General features: G+C 52.3%; 1 protein-coding gene across 7 annotated transcripts in view; it reads right to left on the bottom strand.

Annotated features, from left to right (window-relative positions):
* ZNF236 (zinc finger protein 236) overlaps positions 1 to 16,339 on the bottom strand; it is a 106,955-nt gene that overhangs the window by 19,083 nt on the left and 71,533 nt on the right. For all 7 annotated transcript variants that reach the window (XR_006294024.1, XM_043559104.1, XM_043559105.1 and 4 more), the window contains 7 exons: positions 14,770 to 14,982; positions 12,413 to 12,695; positions 10,065 to 10,168; positions 7,841 to 8,206; positions 6,928 to 7,073; positions 6,554 to 6,791; positions 5,968 to 6,147 (listed from right to left, as the gene is read on the bottom strand). Coding sequence is in view for 6 of the 7 variants with exons in the window: in XM_043559104.1 (XP_043415039.1) it covers positions 5,968 to 6,147; positions 6,554 to 6,791; positions 6,928 to 7,073; positions 7,841 to 8,206; positions 10,065 to 10,168; positions 12,413 to 12,695; positions 14,770 to 14,982 (1,530 nt within the window). In the remaining variant the exon portion in view is untranslated. The remainder of the gene's footprint in view (positions 1 to 5,967; positions 6,148 to 6,553; positions 6,792 to 6,927; positions 7,074 to 7,840; positions 8,207 to 10,064; positions 10,169 to 12,412; positions 12,696 to 14,769; positions 14,983 to 16,339) is intronic.

Genomic DNA, 16,339 nt, shown 5'->3' with positions numbered 1-16,339 from the left:
AGATGTGGCAATAAAAGTTGGGGGGGGGGGGTCACGGGAACAGGGAAACACACAGTCCAGCCATTCGTTTCCAAGGAGAAAGTGGGGAGAATGTCCTCCCTACTTATAAAATGTTCCCAACAAATGGGGAATGGGAAATAAGCAACTGATTATACTTAAATCTAGAAGACACCAAGGCTAAAATAACCTTACAAAGGAAGGAAAGAATTCCTTTTTTTCACTGAAAGCATAACCCAATTTATTCATCAAAATTATCTTAACAGTGGACGAGGGTAAGAACAAAAAGACGATTCCCGTTTGAGATCAATTCCTTAAAAAGTTGTGCTAAATCTCAAGCCTCTGAAAGGGCACTTGCGTCACATCCGACCGTTTTCTGATACAAGCACGTGTGTCCGATGCTGTCACGGACGCCCCTGGAGCCAGTGAAATGGCCTTGGGCCCCATGCCAGACACCCGAACACAAGCTCGTGTTTCTGTCTCGCATGTGAAACGCTGACTGCAGTGCTTTGATTCACGTATAGCCCCCTGGAACGTAACACACTTCTTTTCAACGCTTCAGTTAGGATGCACGCCGTCCCGGGGGGCTGGGGAGCCTCGGCCCATCTCGTGAACAAGACGGAAAGAACTACAAGTGAGAACAGTCACGGGCATGCCAGCCTGCTCTGGTCTAACGGACTGGCTGGCAACAGAAGTTTTGTAAAATCACTGAGGGTTTTAGAAGAGGCATGTCTAAGTCACGTGTCAAAGTCATTTTGGTCTCAACTCTCGCACGGTGTGGCCTGAAGCTTGGTCTGGGAGTGACTTTGACGCTCAGGAAAACGCCGCCCTTTCAAGAAGCAATGTCCCGCCCTGTACTGTACTGACGGGTCAGCTCCCGCATTATCACCGGTATCAGTGGATCCACAAACCTCTCAAAATAGTTGCCAGCTATCAAGGCCTGAGTAGTTCAGCGTGTGGAAGAATTTCTTCCTGTATCTGGAATCGTTCAAAGATGGCAAAGGTACACGAGAACGTAATACAACTGACCTGGTCGTATAAACTCGATCCTGTGTTTATGACACCTGCTATTACATCACTAAACAAACGTGTTCACGTTATGAGCTCAACTTTTATTTTATTTCACTAAATTGCTTGGAAAATAAATTTGAATAAGGCACCAAATTAAGCTCAAGTGACATCAAAAAGAAAGTATTCTCGGGGCGCCTGGGTGGCTCAGTCGGTTAAGCGTCCAACTTCAGCTCAGGTCACAATCTCGTCCAACTTCAGCTCAGGTCACAATCTCACGGTCCGTGAGTTCGAGCCCCGCGTCCGGCTCTGGGCTGATGGCTCAGAGCCTGGAGCCTGCTTCTGATTCTGTGTCTCCCTCTCTCTCTGCCCCTCCCCCATTCATGCTCTGTCTCGCTCTCTCTGTCTCAAAAATAAATAAACGTTAAAAAAAATAAAAAATAAAAAAAAAGAAAGTATTCTCAGCTGGCTCTAAAACAGTAAGTCCAAAGGGAAAAATAATTAAATCATGGAAAAGGGCTCGTTCGTTGTTTTCAAAGAAACACTAGTGCATAACACCCAGGACCCTTAGGCACAACTGGCTGTGGTCAGCTCTACTACACGAGGGACCCTCCCCTGCACGCAAGGCTCTACGGCTCTGTGCGGGGGCGATCCCAAGGGAAAACACTTCCTGTCTAACCAGACGACAGTGTTGGAATGAAGTATACTGGTGGCCAAAACAGGGCCCTCAGGCCATCCGCTTCTCCATCCTGATCGGAACATCTCCCATTTTCAATTATCTGCTGCACCAGCAAACACCCACGATCCCCAGAGCAGCACAAGAAAACCACTCCATGTAAATTCAAACACCTGAAACCACTGGTCTTTCCAACCATTTGCCCAGGATTCAAAAAGATGTTAAGCAGAGCTTCCAGGGAGACACGAGATGTCACGGCCCCAGGGGAGTGGGCTGAGAGAGCTCACATGGCTAGCATTCCAGAACAGAGTCCGCACCGGAGCCGGACAGCCACTCGCTCCGGCCCACGAGACACAAGGATCAGATACAGAGGGGACATCACGGGCCAGAAATCCAGACTCTGGATCTGCCGACACGGGATTCAGACAAAGTTCTTAACCACTCAGGCCTCATTTCATGCTTCAGCAAACGACAGGGGTGGACAGATGCCCCCACACTCCCAGCCCCACTCTCACAGAAGCCCTGGCCCCACCAGGTCAAATCCCCCAGGACCGATGACCTATCTTCCTTTATACATCGTTACCGCCACAAGTTTACAATGATTTACGGATTCCTCAGTAAGTGCCTGTGTCCCATTAGTTCCTAGGATCCTAAGTGCAAAGGCGCTACGTCTGCCTTGCTGAGTATTCTATTCCCAGATTGAGTACAGTTCTTATCACACAGTACACATTATACAGTCTGTTAGTGAAGAAATGAATTACCGGATAAGAAAGCATCTCAAATGAGCATGAAAAAGAAAAAAAGCCTAGCTGCGCCTCCAAATATATGTAAAAATTAAATTTTTCCTCTCAAAAAATGATATAGAGAGTTGGAAAATAAGAAGGCTAAGAAATTAAGATCTCTACAAGAGGAGATAAACCAGACAGGCATGTCATTGGAAACCGTTGACCATTACTTGCGAAGCTGTCATTTATGTTACTGGAGCTCATTTAAGTTTTTATAGAACTCTACACTTGAAAAGCTTAGCAAGAGGCCATTTTAAAACTGCGTTCTCCTCACGGCGGTGGGTGACAGGAGACTCAGGCTGCAGGGCGCGGAGGAACGGGCTGGGCTCCCGCACGGGGAACAGGGCACGGTTCTGTGACGAGCCCTCCAAGTGCTAACTCGCGCAACTCCATCGCGCCTCGTGCGTCGGAACAGGACCGTTCCCCTGCCCTCCCTGGTAAGCAGAATTTCGGCTCGACTGCTGACCCCACACGCACGGGTAAGGCCAGGGAGTATGGAATCACGTGACACGTGACAGAGCACAGATGACACGGGGGTCCTGCTCCCGCCCGCCGACCCCGCCGACCGGGGGCACAGCCCTGTGGCCACGCCGTGGCACAGTGTGTCCGTGGCTCAGCCAGCAGCCGCACGCACACCTGAAGAGCTCAGTGGTACACTCCACGAGAGCAGCTGATCACTGCCTCCGGTTAGGGTGGCACCTGGACACTGATCATTGACTGCAGGTGCTGACAATCTTATGCTTCCGTTTAGGTCACTATTTCCGTAAGAATTGTGCTGAATGAGGTCTCGACCTACATGGAAATTAATACTGTGATATCTGAAAATAACATGTTAACTTACATACTGGCACGTGTGCTAAGCACATAATAACATCTTATTAAAATTAAAGCTATTTCACTTTTAATAATATTCCTAGAAAAACTGAAAAGACCAGCAATACATTTTCCCTAAATGACAGTATTTGTTCCCATTTTTTAAGCTGTTAAGTATTTTTAAGTGCTTCCAAGAGTTCTTTTTTAACTCCGTATTTAGGCACTTAAAATGACACACTTTGTTGACTAAAACTTAAACTGACTTGAAAATACTTCCAAATGTGGTAGACTGGCAGGTGTGGCTAGGTATGTTTGTAAAAGCAGGTGACCCTAGAGCCCCCGAACCCAGCCGCCACCCAGCGGGCTTGCGCGGCGGGGACACTCGGCACTAGGGCAGGCGAGGGGAGGGGACCTGTGCCACTCGCCTTCCAGGAAGCGCTGGCCTTCGCCTCCAGACCCGCCCGCGGATGCCAGCTTCGATAGCCACAGGAGTCACATAAGCGTAAGCAAACTGCATGGAAAACAGACGAACAGAGAAGGGGAACGGCTGCGGGCGGAATCTTTGGAAAGACTGGACGTGAACGAGTTACTTTAAAAACATCTGCTGTCAAGTTAGGCAAACGCAAGACTAAACCGGAGGGGGAAAGCGTCAAAAGACAAAGGAATGCTGCACTGCCACCGTGCCGTGTAATTATCGACATCGTCACGCTTCGGTAAAGACACAGGAGCAGGAAATGAAGCCGCGTGCTGTGGGCATGAGCACGGGCAAAAGGAAAAACGCAAACTCCTATCAGCAGAGCAGACCCGTCTTCAAAGGATCTGTGGATGAAGGTTATCACTTTCTTGATTCTCTGCCTGACATAACTTTTCACTGAAAACTGGACCAAACCATCAGAGAAGAGGACCTTATTGTAGACGCACGAGACAAGTTGGGGAGCCCGGGGGCTATCCTTGCCTTGTACCCCATATTTTTTTCTCAACTGACTTCTGAATTGCTAAGAGTCTACAAAGCTCAATCAAAGTTTTGCTTTCTAGCACCGACAAGCATTTATAATTATACACATTAATGGAAAAAATAACTGAAAATCTCTACAGAGACCGCAAACTGTTTTCCTACAGCCTTTTCCGAACGGGATAAGGAAACGCTGACTTGTGACTTGACAGTTCTCATGATGCGTAACAATGAGGATTGAGAATTAGAAGCCTCCGGCCCAAAGTCTGGGCAAACCTCCTGTCATCAGCTGATTTAAAGATTTCTCCGAGGGTAAACCTTTTAAGCTAACTTTTAAACAATTAGTTAAATTCACTTCCTTATTCTGAATATGCCAATATGCAAAGTATCCACATGATCAATGATAGGAAAATACAGGAGAAACAGAAGCACAACCCATAAGCTAAATAACACACTTTCTCAACTATAAGCCAGAATCTTGGATTATGGGTCTTTTGTACAGGATTCGCACAATGCCTCTTACACGGAGGGCACACCAAAAAGTTAATTTGATCAACAAAGGTTTCCCAACATAAAAAACATTAAAACGCAGATGCATATAACAAAAGTAGGAAGGTTACTGAATTCTATAAAACTGAAAGTTAATTTCCACTGCCTAAGAGCGTCTAAAATCACTCACGTTGCTCAAAATGAAAACTCTAAGAATAGCTCAAGTTTCTCACCCGCGTTAAAAGGAAAAGATGCTCCCTAAGAAAGCAAGCTCTCTTCAGTTTTCTAAGTAAATTTTCTTCCTTTTGCAATAGTAACCTCTGCAGGAATCTCCCTGAAGCGCAAGTGCGTTACCCGGTCCGCCCTCCGCCCTCCGCCCTCCCCAGTGTTTAAGGGAAAACGCTCCCCTTCCGCCATCACACCCTCTCTCCAGGGGCAGCGTTCGCCTCCCAGCGAAACGTTTTTCTTATTTGTAACAACAGCCTCATAAGGTTGCTATGAGGCTTGAATGAATTAATATTAAATGAGTTCATATTTGTAAAAGTCACTAGAAGAGCGCCTGGCACATAGTAAGGGTCATACAAAGGGCTGCTAAATTTGAAAATGACTCTTAATGACCATGAAGGGCTCACAGCTAAGAGTCACGTGGGCAGCGCACCGCTCTAAAACGTGTTCCAGGCTGACCTAGGTCACACACGACACAGACGGAGGAAGTCTGGTCGTGGACGTGACAGCCCGGAGACACGGAACACCTGCTCTCGGCTGACACACGGGATCAATTTGCCAACTTCAAGTGACCTCCACTGCCAAAGGCCATCATCTTCCCGTTTCTCCACTCTTCAGTGCTCTACCCCACGTTTAACGCTGTTCCACACGGTCTGTGCAGAGTCCTGGGAAGTCAGGAGGCGCCCAGAGCGTCCTCACGCTCAGGATGTGCCGACCACAGTCCTCTAGTTTCACGTAGCAGGAAAAGGGCACATGAAGCCACGGCTTCCTGCTGTCTGCTAACCAGAGCGAGGTGGCCAAACAGTGGTCTCAGAGTGGACGTGAGGAACTCTCACTTTTAACTTCTGGTTAGATCTCAACTGTGACGGTCTTTCGCTAAGCCTGAATTTCCCACACGTGTTACCAACGCTTCCGGAGCGCTGGCTTTGTGCAAAATTCGGTGTCGCCGAAAACATACGTACATACGACTAAGACACACTTCAACTGTGGGGGGAGGAGGTTTAAGACATTAAGTGACTAACCAGAGATGGTCAGGGTGATTTCCTGCGGGGACCCGGAGGACGACGCGGCAGCGGGCCCGGCAGCCTGCGCCAACACCTGGCTCAGACTCGAGTTGTTAATGGTCAGGGTGATCTCGTGGGGGCCGCTGGAGGTGGATACCAGGCCTTGCGACGTCACCACCTGAGAGAGGTCTTGAGTCCCTGGTCGTCGTGACAAAACAAAACAAAGCTGGGCTTAAAAGAATAGTAATTTTCTTTCATATATGTTATTTTCATGTTATTTTAATCGTATATGTGAATATTTTAATAAAACTGTTATTTCAAAAGAAGATTCAGAAGAAAACATCAACCACGTGTAGAATTCCCTCATCCGGAAAGACAAGACGCCTTAGAAACAGGAAGGCCACAGGACCGCGGGAATTACGTGTGGGCGGAAAGGGATGGGCGTAGACTGAACGCACATCACTTAGCAGAGGAAAAGTGCGCGTGTGCTGGGGACACTCCACGTGTTTGCTGAGCTCGGTAAGGAGAGGAAAGGGGAGCCACGGAGCCCGAAATGCAAATGCGTGACCACAAGCAAGGAGCTGGACCCCCGGCTGCCACTTACCGCCGCTGGTGGTCATCACGGGGTCCTGCTCAGACAGCGGGCCGATGGTCAGACTGGCAGACGTCACCGTGGGCTGTAAGGACAGGCCTGAGATGGGCTGGATGACGACACTGGCTGGGACCGTGCTGTCCTGTGTCTGCAAGGTGCTGTTTTGGGAGGCCAGGCCGGGCTCCCCCGGCAGCTGCTGACTGAGCAAGTTGCCCTGCTGTAGCGTCTGCTGCAAAATACTTGGGTCAATCTGAAAGGCAAAACAGGCACCTGTGACGGGGAGTGCACGCTCACGTGTGATCGTGTAACAAGGTACCTGTGACGGGAAGCGCGCTCACGTGCGATTTTGACCAATTAAAGCCCGGAAAACCTCAGAAGCGGCATACCTGTAACGTGATGTTGTTAATGCTGGAGGCATCGATCCCAGAGATCTGGACGTTTGGCCCGACTAAGTTAGCAGCCAGCTGTAACTGTATGCCCTCCAGGCTGGTCAAGCTCCCGTCCGTCAAAGACACTGTCCAGTCACCACCAGCTGCAGAGGAAGAGAACCGGGATGACTGCGTACCCGAAAGCCTTCTTAGAAAGCAAAACAGAACAAAAACCCCTCATTTCCATATGGATTTTTGTGTACGCGGTTTTATTCGTACATCAACGTGATGTATGTAGTTAAGGCATACTAATATTGCCACCAGACACACGCATGATCTAATTCACCCAACACAAAGCATCCTCTGCAATAGGTGATGTTACGCATCTTAAACACACGAGCAAACTAGGCCCAAAGAGACTACGCTGACTGGCCCAAGGTCTAAAACAACAACTCACGGCTGTGTTGTATCTTTAATGGCCCCACGGGTCACATCCACAGGCTGCTGACACTCACTCTGTGACTTGTAAGTGCACGACAAGCCCGAATGGCTGAAAGTTCCTATTTTTCAAGCACTGGGTGACCCACGTGACCCGAGAGCGATTATTTAAAGAACTCTAGGATAGCACACACGATGTCGGAGGGGAGTCACCGGTCACGTGTGTCACTGTCACGTCTGTGGGGTGCAGAGCAAGAGGCGGCGCAGGTAAACCCAGGAAAAGCAGCTCAGAGCACCGTGAAGGGTTCAAAAGCAGATGCTGCGGCGGGAGGAACAGGGACGGGAGGGTGACTCGCCTCAAGAGTGAAATGTACGTTTTCCCACCTGCCTCACACGGGCAAACCTCAAGGGAGAGAAGCGCACGTCGTGGACGGAGGGCCCCCCACCCCACCCCACCCGCAGCACACCAGTGCCGCCCAGGCGCGGCGCTCACCCGACACGGAGGCAGGGAGGATGGCCTGGCCCACCAGCCCCTGCGGAAGCACGTTCTGCTCGAACTGCCCCGTCAGGACAGAGTTGTTCATGACGAACACGCTGGGGTCGGCGGATGACGGGCTGAGCAGGTTTAAGGGCTGCAGCGCCTCCGACGGGCTTCGGGCCACGGGCTTCCTGGCTTTCTTCGGGTCGGGTTTATAATGAAACTGCATGTGCGTCTTCCTCCGCCCCGACGTGCGGAAGCGCAGCTCACAGTGCGGACACTTGAAGGGCTTCGCTCCCGTGTGCAAGCGCATGTGCACCTTCAGGCTCCCCTTTGTGGAAAAGGCGTTGCTGCACACGTGGCAGCTGAAGAGCTTCTGACCTGCGGAAAGGTCAAGGGTCAGCGGGGCCCAGGACGCGCCACACCCACGCGCAAGCGGGCCGGCACGGGGCGGGGGGCGGGGCCAGGTACGTCAAAGAGGACCCTGTTCTGCGGGTGCTGGCGCAGAGACCTCGCGGTGAGCACCGCCACGGCCTGCGTCCACGACCCCACAGCACTTGGGCGTCTGCACCGCCTCTCACCGAGCCTCGACGGGACCCGGGGTGAGGGCACTAAGCGGCTCAGCCCCGTGTCGCTGTCACTCGCCCCTCGGTTTACAAAGGGCACCTGTACGTGTCAGCACACGTCTATCTTCTTTCTGCAGGGGGGCCCCCGGGACACCTGCGCAGGTGGGGAGTGGCCACAGGTGTGGATCACGTGCTCAGCTCCTGGGACTCTGAGCCAAGGGCATGATGGAGGCCGGGACGTGGGGCCGAGGGCCGGGTCACCCGCCTACCCTGCCCCGGAGAGGTTCTGGGGGGACGAAAGCGTCCCGGTTTTCTGTTTCTCTCTATTTCTCCCAGAAACAATACTGACTTCTATTTAACCGGGCGGGCACGCTGGGACCCACCCCGGGACTAGGGAGGCCAGCTGTCCAGCCCTGCTCGGGGCCCTCAGAGGTCACCCGGGGAGCCGGGAGTGCAGGACGAGGCCTGAAAGGTATCTCTCACAGAGACTTTTCTTTCTGGGCCTCAGGCACAGGGGCCAACACAGAAAGAATCCCGGCGTGCGAGCCATCGTGAACACCACTGGCACTGGCCAGGTGAGAGGCCCCTTCTGGTCCTGGCGGCTCACAGCATCACACGAGAGGGACAAAAACACAGCACCCGATGAACCAGCGGAAACACTGCCCACAGCAGGGGCGCACGCTAAGTTCCTGTATCTATCTATTAAATTCCAAACACTAACCCATCAGAAAAGAATCATAGGACTTTACATAAACATGTGAAATTCCCTTGTACGTTTTTGGTCAATTCTGCCGGGAACCAAAAATTAAGACTATAAATGAGTTTCACAATCATAATCCTATGAATCACATGAACAACTCTCCCGTTTACTGAGAGTTCACCACAGTTCCCGCGACAGCCAGAGGCTCCGAGAAATGGCCCGGAAGCGAGCACAGACGTCAAATCTGCGCGGGGTGTGCAGGCCTGCCCCTTAACCACTGGGCACCCTGTGCAGGGCAAGCAGCAAAGCCCTGCTGTATTTTAATGAGCACCATTAACCTTCAGTTCCTCAAATGAGATGAAGACAAAAATGGCCATTGGGAATCGTACATTAATGTTTTTCCTTTATAAGATTTCCCCCCACCTGAAAAGAATTATTAGCTGGTAACTATAATCAGCTTGGCTAAATCCCCAGTTCTTGTAAAACCTCGACAAACCGAAGGTCTCTGGCCTAAATGAGACTAAGAAAGAATTTTCTTAACAAAGGTATTCAAGGCGCAGTAAGAACACTGACAGCAGGCAGCTCGGCATCGGAGACCGGGCTCCTTTTCCTCCGTGTTTTCTGGATCATTTCTCCCGAGTCAGAAATCAAAACTCCTTTTATACCCATTTCTTCATGGTTCCTGACTTCTAAGCTTCCTATGATCTTGAAAGGTAGACGGGGACAAATACAAAATGCCATCGTGGTGCCTAGGAGGCTCAGTCAGTTAGCAGCCAACTCTCGGGATTCAGCTCAGGTTGTGATCTCAAAGGACATTAGTTCGAGCCTGCTTGGGATTCTCTGTCTCCGTCTCTCTCTGTCCCTCCCCTGCTCATTCTCTCTGTCTCTCTCAAAATAAATGAATGAACATTTAAAATTCTCTACAAAGCGCCATCATAAGGCACCGACGTGGAGCACAGGCGCCCAATCGTACCTGTGTGCGTCTTCACGTGGCAGTCTAGGGTCGATTTAACAGTAAAGCTCTTCCCACATTCATCACATTTATATGGCTTTTCTCCAGTGTGGATTCGCACGTGCCTAACCAGAAAGCATTTACAGTAAGTGTTTTTATTTTTAATTTTATACACATTTACAAGCAATCTCATGATTTGAAATTCGTAACTATGCCTGTAAGTAAAAAATATGTGTTAGTATGGGCTGAATAAACTCGGCCAAATAAAACCTTTGATCTCCATCTACACAAAAACGGCAGAAAGAAACTCAGAAGCAAACAAAAACATCTGCAAGATGGACGAACACAGGGCTAACTTTTCTTAAACCGAAGAGTTGTTGTAAATCAGCAATAAGACCAGAAACACCACAGTATAAGAACAGACAATGCATAGGAAGCTCAGAGAAGAAATACAGCCAAAAGCCACGGGAAAGCGTTTCACCCATACCCAGAATTGAAAAAGAGGAAATGAAAACACAAAGCTAGCACTTCTGCTGTCAGTCAGATGAGGCCTCAGTCAGGGGGGCAGTCTGGGCACCACCTGGCGGCAGTGACCCAACCCCCCTGCAGGTGCACCCACGAGGGCTCCTGTAGCGACCGGAGACAGAAAGCGTGCCATGAGATAAAAGTTGGCATTCCCCCGCGACAGAACACGTCACCACTGGAAAGAAGGTAACAAGCTTGCAGGTACAAAGAAGGGTGTCTACGACTCAATATGTAAAAACTACACCAAAAATAAAACTGTAGAACTTAATGGTGACACGTGGACATTTCTGGGAAAAACACATAAGAACCAGTTGACAGCGGTTGTCTCTGGGGAGCAGGAAGGACTTTTTCTCACTTGATGGTGTCCTGGGCTGTGCTTTTCTTTTGTTTGGCTTCATCACAGGACCTGGTCCTCTCCCCCTGAACGCTCTGCTGTCTTACTCCCCACTTAATTGCACCTGACCTCCGGGTGCCCAGAAGGGACACCACCGCCACCTCCTCAGCACGCGCCGTCGCCCCACTCACCCCCCCTCGCCGCCACCCTCGCTGCAGTGGGAAGAACAGGGCAGTCCAGCGGTCACCCAGGCTCACTGATGAGCACTTCCAACCCAGTGGCCGCTCTGCCACCAGCCCCACCCACATGGAGGGTGCTGAGGGCTCAGGAGGAGCTGGAGGGCAGCCTGCTCCTTCCCCCGCCTCCAACTCCGAACTGCTCCTCCCTGTGTCAGGGGGCCCGGTATCCCCCAACCTACCAGCTTGCTCCTAATCCTGAGCTGTCCAGAGCGACCCTGCAGAGACTGCAGGAGAACATTCTACCTCCCTGTCTTTCCCGCAGGCTGACCTTGCCCCCAGCCCTCAGTGTCCCGTTTCCAAGTCTGCATCATCCTGCTGGACTTGACCTCACATCGTCAGTCACTGCTTGGACAGACTGGTGTGAACTGCACGCTGCCTCCTGACACACTCGCTCCCGCCCTGGCCTGAGCCTGCGCCCCCCGCTCCCTATGCACACCAGCACCCCTGCTCCCGCCCCGGCCTGAGCCTGCGCCCCCCGCTCCCTATGCACACCAGCACCCCTGCTCCCGCCCCGGCCTGAGCCTGTGCCCCCCGCTCCCTACGCACACCAGCACCCCTGGGGATAAGGAGGTCCCTGATGCTGTTTGCAAATGTACAAAGCTCAGCACCATGTTGTCTTCAAGAAATAACTCATTTCCTTTTCTTTTCTTTTTTAAACTAGAGCAGCACCCCCCCCTCTGCGGGAGGTACGGTCCAAGACCCCCCGTGTGTGTACCAAACCGTATTACACCGTTCATTCCTATACCTGATACTTATCGTGAGGTCTGATTTCTAAATTAGGCCCGGTGAGGTTGATGACAACTGATGATGAACGGGAACACTCACAACAACACACTGTGATAGAAGTTAAAATACCGGATTGTGCCACATCCGCCCCCCACTCCTTCCGTGATGACGGGCAATGATGACATGTCCACGTGAGATGACGGCAGGTGACAGACATGGGCACGTGACCCAGCTCAGGAGGAGGGTCGCCCACTTATGGGCCACGGTTGACTCCAGGTAATGAGCAGAAACCGCAGATGAGGGGGGACACCGCACCCCACGGCTCTACAGAAAGGAGTACAATCCACGCAGCAAACTCATTTCTCACCAACTTCCCGAATGAGCTCAAAGGGAAGCCTCAAAATTTACGTGGGCTTCAAACCGTGACTCAAGAGACTCCTCAGCCCCTCGCGAGGCACCAGGTTCCGACAGGGCCCCCGAGACGGCACCATCGAAGGCTCCCGGGACGCCCCTCCCGAACCCCCGGGGCAACACCGCGACCTCACCTCACGAGGTCACTGGGCTTCTTGAAGCTCTTGGGGCAGTAGGAGCAGCAGTTGGCGAACTTGGGCTCGGCCTCCAGCTCCGCCTGTCTGTCCTTCATCTCGCTGACGCGGTCCTTCTCGGCCGCCGACTGCACCAGGACCTGCTCCGACACCGTCGCGCTTTCCTGCGGCCGAATTTTGGCCAGTTGTGCCGTCTCCTCCTCTGTGAAGGTGATGACCTCGGGACGAGCCTTTCGAGATGGGTTTCTCTCCGGATTTTCCTCCTCTTCCTCCACACACATATCTACACAAAACACAAAGGACCAAATCCTCATAAAAACTTAGGTTTTAACACAACAAATATATTAAAACCAAACACCTATGTAGGATTAGAGTGGGTCACTCGGTGAAGCTCAATTAGTCCAGGGGCAGGCCTAGCGGGGTCCCCGGGAGGAAGGGGCACAGCGGTCACCACGTGGGAGCAGTGCCCAAGGACCAGCCGGCAGACAGCTCCGACCCACGGTGTCCACACGGGCCACCGGCATTCCTAAGCAGACACGCGCTACCACGGGCAAAACCTGAAATATCGTTGCATAAAGAAATCAGCAGAGCCCAAGACAGAAGACCAGAGATAAATTAGCAAAAAGGCCCTAATTAAAGAGTTAAAAAAAAAATTCAAACATATACATATAAGCGTTCTCTGAGTGAGACGTAAGGATGTATTTACATGGATTGTAAACAGGAAGAAGGTGCTATTAAAACCCAACAGAAGGAAAAGAGCTGGCTGGGAGGGAGGTCAGAACTGCACAGACAGCTAAAAAATAAAAGAATAAAGACTCAACAGAAACATCGACTAGCCAAACGGACAGTGGCTAACACCACATCAGTGATAAAAACTAACTAGATGCCGTGTCAGGATAAAGGGACAAAGATGGGAGGGAGGGAAAGGAGGAGAGAAGGGAAGAGAGAGGCCAGGGGAGGGTGAGGAAAGGTCGGCCGTGAAGGAGAGAGTAAAGTTTGGAAAGATTTGGGGGCAGTGGGGTAGAGCTGGTGGCCCCACCAGCACGGGTAACGAAATGCGGAGAGAACTATTCAAACACTTAAAGTACCAGGAACCCCATCCATAGGGCAAAGCCACTGGCAGGAAAAGGCGAGCGAAACGGAGCGCCACGCACGGAAGAGACAGGATCCGATGGTGTCTGCCACACAGACTCACTGTCCCAACACCGAGAGCAGGTTAAACCCTACCGAGCGGTTCTAGGTTTGGGTAAAAGAAACCAGCGCGAGTGGCTTTTCTTCTGCGGCTAAGAAGGCTCCCTCGGAGCTCTGTTTCTCAGTGACCCCACCGAGGAGAACACCAGGCCCTCGGGTGCACGCTGTGTACGCAGGGGGGTGGCGAAGCCACAACGGGAGCCCCCAGGCGGTCAGCATCAGCTGACAAGGTGGCGCCCTCCCCCTACAGGGTTCCAGAACCTGTTGTGAGGATGCCCCCGTTCTGTAAGTCAGCGCAGGGAGAGGTCCTACATGACGGAAGTGGAAAGAAAGGCCTTGCGAGGAGCGAGCAGGGTGGAAGCTGGCGCTGTGTGACGGAGGAGGGGCCAACATTCTGAGTTACCTGCGGAAGAAGCCGGAGCAGCTGGCCTGGAGCGGGGAGGCTGGGGGTTTTTATCGCCTCGGGTGGGTTAGGCACGTTTGAAAGACGTTTTCCCCAAACCAGAGGTCGGAGCTACAGCACTCGCTCCCCAGGAGAGCCACCAGGGACGACCGTGACCTTGAGGTCAGCTGAACACGGAGCACACGGGGGCCACAGGTGGGGAGAGGAGCCCGGGGACTCACACCCCCGCCCCGTCACGCCCACCCGGCGACATGCAGCGCCGACCGCGCGGTGTGGACATGCCGCCATGGGATGTGCTACAAAGACTCGGTCTGGCCGGCGCGGAATGGCAGCCCTACGGCTACTGCGCCCACTCGGTGGGGGGGGGGGGGGGTCAGCCTGCTCCCGTGGAACCGCGAGGTGCGCCACGTGAATCGGCAGAGGCGCTGTGGTGCGTGCACCGTGGGGAGCGCGTGAGAGAAAACGAGGGACATGCGTGCAGTCCCCGGACCTGACGCGCACCTGTGCCGGGTACCAAACACGCCCACGATGCGGAGCATGAACCCCTCTCCGGTGGGAAACCGCACCTCCACCCAGGTGCACGGCCGCCCCGGGGGCGGTGACGGGGGCCGGGGGGTTTCCCTCTCTGCGCCTCTCCGAACCTGGTTTTCAGGGCACTCAGGCCATGGTCGTCAGAAAAGAAACCACTGGAAGGGGTGACACGTACACGATCTCTGGGCACGTCAGCACCCGCCCCCCGGACCTCCACCCACACGGGCAGTACCTCCTCCGTCCGCCTCCCCCGGGGCTGGTGCGGCAGAGGGGGCCGCCTGGTGCCTCTTCATGTGCTTCTTGCAGTGGACTGTGGTGCGGAAGCCCTGCTCGCAGAACGGACACTTGTAGGGCTTCATGCCCATGTGCGTGGCCATGTGCCTGGTGAGGCTGCCGTTGGTCGTGAACGAAGCGTTGCAAACACTGCAGCTGAACGCCTTCACTCCTGTGACAACGGAACCGCATTTCGTTACCTTACAGCCCTAAGTACTCGAGGGCACACAGAGATACGTTCAACAAGCCACAAAACCCGAGACCGTCTTCGCCCTGGTCTTGTGCCAGGACATGGCCACGACAGCACATCTTCCTACTAATTCTCTCGTGCGATCACAGCCTCTGAGCGCGCGGCTCCAGACCAACGCCAAGTCCTCTCCGCCCCTCCGTCTGCTACACTGAAACTGACAACATGCCGTGGACCGTACCCTTGAGACGTTTTCTCCAATCCATCTTTTTTCCTCGTTCCCACAGCAAATGACGGGGGAGCGGCCCACAGCCCCCTCTGTACAGCTTCAGTCTCCAGTCGGGCCCGATGGGAGGACCCTCTTCTCCGGACTGAGGGCACAGAGGCCCCCCTGACTGACCACAGCGGCCATCGGCCACTGCTCCTTGCAGGAGTCGTACAGGCTGCTCTCTGCTGCGGGGACAGCGGACTCCTTAGCAGGACCCCAGACCTGCCCTCACGGGCCCTGCCCTCGGCCTGTCTTCCCAGCACCCGCCAAACCGCTCCCTTGTTTCGTCTGTATGTTTTTATTTTCAGATAAAGCCTTATACAGAATATACTGACGTAAACCAGATATGATATACAAAATAAAAATACAAAATTAAATATATTTAAAATATACTCAACGGCAAATCATACATCTGATAAAGAAGATATTTTGAAAACTCTTTAAACAATGCAATAATGTTTGCAAATTATCTAATTTAAAAATGACATAGGATTAGGATAGCCATTTCTCAACACGCACATGAAAAGATGCTCCACACCATTAGCCACTAGAGAAACGCAAATCAAAGCCACGATCAGACACCACCACACACTCCCAAGGACAGTCATAACAGAAGGGACACACGATAGGCCTGGTGTTGACAAGAGAGTGAAACCAGAACCTTCATCCATTGCTGGTAGAAAGTAAAACAGTGCAGCCACTTTGGAAAGCAGGCTGATCAACTCGAAGGGTTACACGGAGTTACCATATGACCGGGCAATTTCACCAGTAAACAGAGAAATGGAAACATAGGTCCACAAAAAAGTATGCACATGTTCACAGCAGGCTAATTCCTAGAAGCCTAAGGACAACTCACAGGACCAACAACTGGTGATAACCAGAGGGTCCACCCACACAGGGGAAGGTTATCCCTACAAAAGGGAACGCAGTGCTAACACCCGCTACAATGTGGACCGGTCCCCACACAAGCTCAGTACCAGGAGCGCTATCTTGTATGTTTCGCCCTACATGCAATGTCCAGAAGAGGCCAACGCACGGAAGCAGATGTGTGGTTGCCTGGGACACTGGGGTGGG

Source organism: Prionailurus bengalensis, chromosome D3, assembly GCF_016509475.1.
Source record: "Prionailurus bengalensis isolate Pbe53 chromosome D3, Fcat_Pben_1.1_paternal_pri, whole genome shotgun sequence".
Taxonomy (NCBI): domain Eukaryota; kingdom Metazoa; phylum Chordata; class Mammalia; order Carnivora; family Felidae; genus Prionailurus; species Prionailurus bengalensis.
Note: the sequence above shows the minus strand (reverse complement) of the source record. Positions and strands in the feature narration are given on the sequence as shown.